At 35.2% G+C, this 8,214-nt stretch overlaps 1 protein-coding gene across 1 annotated transcript; it reads right to left on the minus strand.

The window, feature by feature from the left end:
- Positions 1 to 349: 349 nt before the first annotated feature.
- Positions 350 to 7,192, minus strand: LOC109221315 (replication protein A 70 kDa DNA-binding subunit D-like; the record flags this gene model as incomplete). Its single annotated transcript, XM_019385790.1, has 7 exons — positions 7,069 to 7,192; positions 1,509 to 1,666; positions 1,139 to 1,415; positions 954 to 1,030; positions 758 to 872; positions 582 to 660; positions 350 to 482 (listed from the first exon to the last, which is right to left on the minus strand). Coding segments are annotated over exons 1-7 (963 nt in total), but the record flags the coding sequence as incomplete, so codon positions are not given.
- Positions 7,193 to 8,214: the final 1,022 nt, after the last annotated feature.

Raw genomic sequence — 8,214 nt, forward strand, 5'->3', positions numbered from 1 at the left:
AGTTGAAGTTGTAAGCTTCTGGTATACATCTATCTGATTAACATGTGTTCAATATGGTCAGCAAGTAAGAAAAATAACATATGTGGTAATTTGGAACTACAGAACCTAACAAAATTCCAAAAAAAGGTAAACAACATAAGAGGATCTATTTGATAGGTAGTTGAATTTTAGCGTAAGAGTTTATTCCAAAAATTTATACTCTAATATTGTTTAGACCATAATGTTATTGGGCTGACACGAATAGTAGCATATTAGAACATATTTAACAGTTATCCATATTGTATAAAAGATACATGGTGTGGCACACTGGAGGTTTAACAGTTATCCATTTATAATTTACTGAACTCACACTGGAGGTTTGAGTAGCAATAGATGAAACAGATAATATTTCATCGTCAACAGCTACAAGATTAAGCGATGAAGCTGACTCCGCTGAACTCTTCACTGTGTATTCGATTAACATTTCTTTGTTCTCATCTACCCTGTAATTCGCACAGGAAATGTCAGACAATTTTTTTTTCACAGAAAAAATTATAATTGAATAATGATGTGATACATTTTAAGCACAGTTTGTATTGTACCAATTCCGTAATTCAGTTGCTTGCACATATAGGGGATTGATTAAGATTGTTGAGTTGTATCTTGTTGCCAAACGGGAAACTGTGTATGCAAATTTTGTTAATAACCAACGCGGAACCATTATCCATATATAAAAATAGGAACTTAATGAACTTACCACCATGGTATGTTGTGGTACCTATCCGTTTCGCGAGAATAACAGGATATTCTTGAAGTTGCCTCACTTGTCTCAGTAACTCAATTCCTTCATTGCTTGCCAAATCTTCCCATATAGTGAAGAAAGAGGTTTCTTCCTGTACATGTACTTTTATAAGTGTCAGTTAGAGATTTTGTTATGTAACAGAAAATTAAATGACTCACGTATTGTCCATAACTATGGCCTCTTGAAATCTCTTAGTCTGATCAGCGGTGTATTGCATTGCACCACAGTTTGCCACTACAGCTAGTAGATCTGTTGTTATAAACAAAAAACAAATGTAGGTAAAACCAATATACTTGCATTGACCATGGGTCCGAAGAAATTAAGCTCTTATAAGGCATAGGGTTATTTGAAACATACCAAATTCAACACCAGAAGGCTGTTGTTCAACGTCGGCGAACGAAATCGCACTCAGTCTCGACGGAGGAGGTAACAGTGCCTCCTTTTCGTTAGTTTTTGGGATAGACTCAACAATAGTGAATCTGTCAACGATCCACTCAAACTGGCCAATATGTAGTGAATAAGGCTGCGGATTTCTAACCTTCGCAGTTGAAATCAGATATGTCTCAAAAAGTTCGAACAAGTTATCACATCGTTTAATGTCGTCACCATAGAGTATTACACAAATTTGTTCCTCCTACAGTGTTATCAAGAATGATAACGCAGTAATTATTGGAAGAGTACAAGTGAGAAGATGTTATGTTACAATTATGGTTGTAACGTGACTTACGTTTACATCCTGGACAATTATTGTCTGAAAATGAACTCGCTGATCTCTACTGTCTCGCGGCCGAAATTTATCTACAGTCTGGACTTTACAAGTCCATTCTGTAGTTAGTGGTGTAATTTCACTGATACTAAGTCTTTCTTCCATTTTCTCAATATAACCTGTATATTGATAAGTGTAAAATTGTAAGAACAAATCCCAGGATTAAACACAAACCAAGAAGCACAACCAAATATTTTAAGAAACAATAATCAACCTATTCAAACAAATAAGTTAACACTTCAGGAAAAAATAAATAAGCTTATAGAAGAAAGATAGATAAATATTTGAGGCACAATAATGTTTTGACATATATTCTGAAAATGAAAAAGAAAACAACTTATTGTATGAAGAAAAATGGAAGAAGTTCTGTTCTTGGTATCACTAAAATTTCTTAGTAAATTGTTTCACATACAGAAGTGAAAATAACATATTATTCAAAGCAACAGTAGAGAAAAGCATATAAAGAGATTTAGATGTATAATCAGTCCAAAATTTTTCAAAAAGCATAATCAGTAAAACCCAAAATTGACTAATTAACATACGACACTGTGCTAGCACTGGGGAACCCCCAAAAAACAAGCAGCAATGACATCGATAAAATTCAACATTGAAGGGGTACGTACAGATTTTTTCCGTAAAATCGAAAATAGCGATCAAATTGCTATCAAAACAACAAAGAACTTACAATAATTCAAAACAAACTCATAGATTACAGTGATAATAAATTATTCACTCACTTGAAAGTTGAAACAAAGAAGAAATCAGAGGATGAAGTAGTAGAATGCAGACAGAGAAAAACAAAGAAGATGAATAGATAGAGATAGAGAGTGACCTATCTGTCATAGAAAAGCGTCGCAGACTTCTTGTATTTGCACCAGCTGTAAAGTTGATTCACACACGTTAGCTTTCAGCCAAATTTAGGAGCAATATGAAATGACCAGAATACCCTTTAGCAGCAAGCACACATGACGACCTTCAGTTGCTTCTCTCGCTCTTCTATATATTAGTAAATATATGGGGCCATATACCAAGTTGTAGACATCATTTTAATCGATTCAATTTGGAAGCTTTAGAGTAAGTTTTAACTGTCCATCTGGTTTCAATTAAAAGTTGATTAATATTAAAATCGTTTAACTGTAGCTATATGTGTTTCTTTATCTGTTTTTAACAGAAGAAAACAATAATAAAAGGGGCAAGTGCACATATAGCCATTCTCAATGACGCTATTTAGAGATTAGCGAGTATTTATTTTGTCATGAAAAATTTAAACTAAAAATCTTAACTTCAAGACAATTCAGGACGTTTCTATCCTAAAAAATTAAAATGAAAACTGAAATTCAGGACACATTGGCTAATTCCTAAATGACAGCCCTTTAGAGTGGCTACCTGATGTCATTTCTACACAATAAAATGACTTATCGTAGTTATGGGCATATTTTTGTGTACGGGGTTAAGAGAGAAATTCAAAAATAGCCAGATTTACAAGCGGTCATTCAAAAATAGCCACAGTTTCAGAAGTAATCGAAATTAGCCACTTTTCATGTAAAGATAAATCTGAACGAAAATACTGTTCAAAATCCGGAAAATATCTCCAATATATTATATTGGAACTTTCTGTGTGTTGGAGTTCCAGCATAATATGCTAGAAGTTCATACACGGGTGCACCGATCTCCAATATATTATGCTGGAACTTTTCGTGTTGCAGCAAAATAAGGGCTATTTTTCAATGACTTTGCAAACACTGGCTATTTTTGAGTTACCAGTTCGAAAACCGGCTAGCCCGTGCCATTTTACCGGGGTTAACAACAAGAATTTTTTCTTTTTTGGCAAAGGGAACGAAAAAAATTAAATTGTTATTTCTTGGTCGAAGAAATAGCCCGTCAATCATACGTAGAGTTTGGTGAAAAATAATAACCACATGTACCGTTTTCAAACGGTAAAAATTGCAAGGGGCGCCTTATTTGGTCGCCCTATTTTAACTTATATCCGTTTTATTTTTCCGTTTGCATTCGTACCATTTTTTTGTTAAAAGTATTTTAAAAAGATGATTTTGCCCTTCTTTAATAAAAGACTATTTACAAACTGCAGGACAAAAACTTAAGCATGTTTAAGATGAAGTTTTAGCTAATGAACTAAAAACTTTAGCTTGTTTAGACTGAGTTTCGGATAAACTCAGGACAAAACTGTAGATTGTGTTACAAAACTTTAGCATGTTTTAGTATGAAGTTTTGCAAATGAACTAAATAACAGTAGCATGCATTAGCAAGAACTCTTTAGAAAATTACATACTTCAAGGTAAAAACTTAAGCATGTTTAGTCTGAAGTTTTAGCAAATGAACTAAAAACTTAAGCATGTTTACTCTGAAGTTTTAGCAAATGAACTAAATAACTTAAGCTTGTTTAGTCTGAAGTTTTAGCAAATGAACTAAATAACTTCAGCATGCATTAGCAAAAACTCATTAGAAAATTACATATTGCAAGACAAAAACTTAAGCATGTTTAGTATGAAGTTTTAGCAAATGAACTAAATAACTTCAGCATCTTTTGTCTGAATTTTTAGCAAATGAACTAAATAACTTCAGCATGCATTAGCAAACACTCATTAGAAAATTACATACTGGAAGACAAAAACTTAAGCATGTTTAGTATGAAGTTTTAGAAAATGAAATAAAAAACTTAAGCATGTTTAATCTGAAGTTTTAGCAAATGAACTAAAAAACTTCAGCATGTTTAATCTGAAGTTTTAGCAAATGAACAAAATAACTTCAGCATGTTTAGACTGAAGTTTTGGATAAAACTCATGACAAAATTAAAGACTGCAGGATAAATAACTTCAGCATGCATTCGCATGAAGTTTTAGCTTCAATGTGAAACAACTTCATGCTATATTAGCATGAAGTTTTAGCTTCAACATGAAAAAACTTCATGCTACATTAGCATGAAGTTTTACCTTCAACGTGAAATAACTTCATGCAAGTGTGATTCTGAAGATGAGTCTGGATAAGTTTCTGGTTTTTTGATAAAGCTGTTGAGATGAGAGGGGGAGATCTTTTTCTCACGAATGAGGTTGCAGATCACGCGATTAATGCGTGATGCAGGTTTTATATCTTTTTTCAAGGGTGTAATTGTCATATTATTACGGATTTTTTGTCTGCTGGCTACCAAATCGGTAATTTTAAAAAATAGGGTACAAGTCAAAAGGTGGCACAAATATAGGGTACGACTGCAAATCCCCCTTCCAGAGGCGGCTCAATAGTATTGGAGGCCTAAAGCCAAGCCATAATAAGAGGCCTAAAACTTGTTTAATAATTTTAGATATTTTTGTTGAAGTTTATTGGGGTATTATCACTTTTAGACCGCGCCAGAAACTATTTACATTTGGTAGCCGAAAAAGTGTATAAAACTTGTATAATTTTTTTTATATAATATACAGAATGTGTGTGTGTATATATATATATATATACATATATACAAAAAATATACAAATTTTATATATTTTTCGGTTGCTATTTTACAGCGGTTATACAATGTCATTTTTCCAAGTTTATTCTTTTTACTTTTTGAGATGCAAATTCATCTTGATGATGTAACCAACCCCTTTAGTTTTTGTTGAAATATTAATAACATTTGATAAGATTTTATTAAGTTTAGTTTTGAATTTTTTTCCTACATGACCGTCAAACATAACTCTCTATATAGCATTGCCTTCCAAAGTAATAATCATGTGAAAATTTGTATATACAAAAATGATTGTAAATCCGACTAGTCGTTTTGAGCAATTGCGTCAGGTTCGGTAGTTTGAGGTCACGAGCAGCTTCATATTATGTGTATCGACTTGTGTGCATGGTTAGATTCTATTTCCGTATGAATCGGAGTCGAATTGGAAACAGGAATCTAGTTTTGGAAGCTTAAGCGGTGAGAATTTGACCGGAATGTGACTTTTGAGTAAACGACCCCGGAATGAGTTTTGTGTTGATACCCAATTTTTCCTCACATATTTTTAATATGTATGTGTGTATATATATATATATATATATATATAGATATATATATATATATACACACACACTTTCAAAAACAGTACATATGCAATTATAAGCATGCATAAGTATTTTTTTTATAATTTTTCTACAGCTTTAAAAGCTCTTAATCAATTTATTTCTCCTCTTTTTATTATATAGATGTCCAATAATTATCCTTCATGTTACTTTTGTGATGATTTAGCCATCTCAATTCATTATTTATGCCAACATGGTGTTTAAGTGCATTTTTTGTAATTACATTTATATTTTTCAAGCTAAATTGCACATCTTTGCAATAATAGCCCATACTAATGTATAATTACATTATTCATGCATAAAATGATCTTTTATATTTTTAAAATGTTAAATAACTATTTTAAATCATTTTAGTGCACAAAGATATTTTTGGTACTCATTTATTATTTTTTTATAAATTATGCTAAAATTGGCTATTTAAAATCTGGCCCTATTTTCTATTCAATTCCGATCCTAATTTGACCCAATACCCAGCCCAATTTTAACATAAACCTACCCAGCCCAATACCCATCTGCCCGACCCAATACCCGGCCAAATCCTGGCCGTTGATCATTTTGATCAACGGTCTAGATTAACCCTTACCTAAATTAAACCTAATGACCCCCCCAAAACTGTAACGACCCGACTGGTCGTTTCACTTTTTAGAACTCCGTTCCCCTAGGTAAGACTTCCCGCGCTTGCTTTAACTAATTTACGATCTGCTGGGATGGTTGGCTCGGGATTTGGAGGAGTTTGGGTGGAAATAAGCACACTTGATTCCTTAAGATTTTCTTAAAAGGCTAAGTTTGATTTTGGTCAACATTTTTAGTAAACGGATCCGGACTCGTGTTTTGACTGTCCCAGAGGGTTCGTAGGAAAATATAGGACCTGGGCGTATGCCCGGAGTCGAATTCCGAGATCCCTAGCCCGGGTAATGAATTTTTTTTGAAAATTATTAAACTTGAAATTCTAAGGATTTAATGAAATCGAATAATGCTTGATCATGTTGGTATCGGGCCCGTATGTTGGTTCCGGAGCCCGGTACAGGTCCAATATAACATTTAAGACTTGCCCGCAAAATTTGGTGTCAATTCGAGTAGTTTAAGTACGTTTCGGCACGTTAGAAGTGAATTGAAGAACTTGAAGTTCATAAGTTGGATTCAATTGGTTTTAGGGGGTGATTCTTAGATTTAGCATTTTTTCGGGCGTTCCGAGGGTTCGAGCGAGTCCGTTTTATGATTTTAAACTTGTCGGTATATTCGGGCGGGGCCCGGGGGCCCCGAGCGTCAATCGGGCGAGGCGCGAGTGAAGTTAGAAATTTTGGGAAGGAGTTGAAGCTCCAGCTATCAGTCATAACCGCACCTGCGGTTTGTCAGCCGCAGGTGCGAGACCGTAGAAGCGGTCTTCCCCTCGCAGATGCGGCCAAGCCAGGCCAGGCCCCAAGCTACAGAAGCATCTATTTTCCGCAAAAGCGGCCCTTACCTCGCAGATGCGGCCCAACGGCCCAGCTGAGATTCCGCAGAAGAGGGCGCCTTTCCGCAGATGCAGTGGGCGCAGGTGCAGCCCAGACCGCAGATGCGGAAATCACTGAAGCAGTGAGCCTCATTTAATACGGGCTCCAGCCATTTTTGCCCATTTTGCACTCGTTTATTGGGCGATTTTGGATCTCTTGAGAGAAGTTTTTCACCTAGCTTCTTGAGGTAAGTTCGTCCTCCTTATTTCTAAGTTTAATATTTGAGTTTTGGGTAGATTAACACACAAAGATTAGGAAAATCAAGGGATTTGAGCAAAACCTAGGGTTTTGATAAAACTTAGATTTTACCACTGAATTTATTATGGAACGAAGTAGAAATCATATATTATTGATCCTTAGGTTATGGAGAACAACTTCCTTCGAAAAATTTTCGGAATCCGGGCACGTGGGCCCGGGGTCGGATTTTAGGAAACTTATGTTTAAGGTTGGGAAATTACTTTAATAATTAAAATGCGAACTCTTGAGCTTATATTGACTAGTTCCTACCTCGTTTAATTAGTTTTGGATCGTTCGGCTCCAAATTGAGGGGTTTGAGCACGTTCTTGGTATTGGAAGCACGTTTTGGAGCGAGGTGAGTCTCCTTTCTAACCTTGTAAGAGGGAATTGTCCCCATAGGTGAGTTAACCAATCATGTTTGCTAATTGTGGGGGCTACGCACGCAGGAGGTGACGAGAGTCCGTGCGTAGCTACTAGTATGTTAATTGTCCGAGTAGTTTAGGACCCGTATCATGCTATGTTTGTAAATGCCTATATTCTTTCGTGTTAATGAGATCATTTAGGACTTATTAGGAGTTAGAACAAATGTACAAAAATGCATATACTCACTTGATAACTCGTATTAATTTATTTGACTATGATTGTGCCTTACGTGACCTCTTGATGATGATTGATTATTTGTTGATCGGGCTGATCGCCTCGGTAAAAATATGCATCTATGGTTCGCGCCATTCGACCCTCTGGCAGTGCACATTTCTTTTATGTTGGACCGGGCCGTACGACCTCGGCATAATGTGCGCATGTTATCTATGTGATTTCATATTCAAGACTAGTCTTATTAAATGCCCCTGAAATGCAATTAGCTAATTGTGAAAATG

The sequence above is a fragment of the Nicotiana attenuata genome, unplaced genomic scaffold (genome assembly GCF_001879085.1).
Source record: "Nicotiana attenuata strain UT unplaced genomic scaffold, NIATTr2, whole genome shotgun sequence".
NCBI lineage: Eukaryota > Viridiplantae > Streptophyta > Magnoliopsida > Solanales > Solanaceae > Nicotiana > Nicotiana attenuata.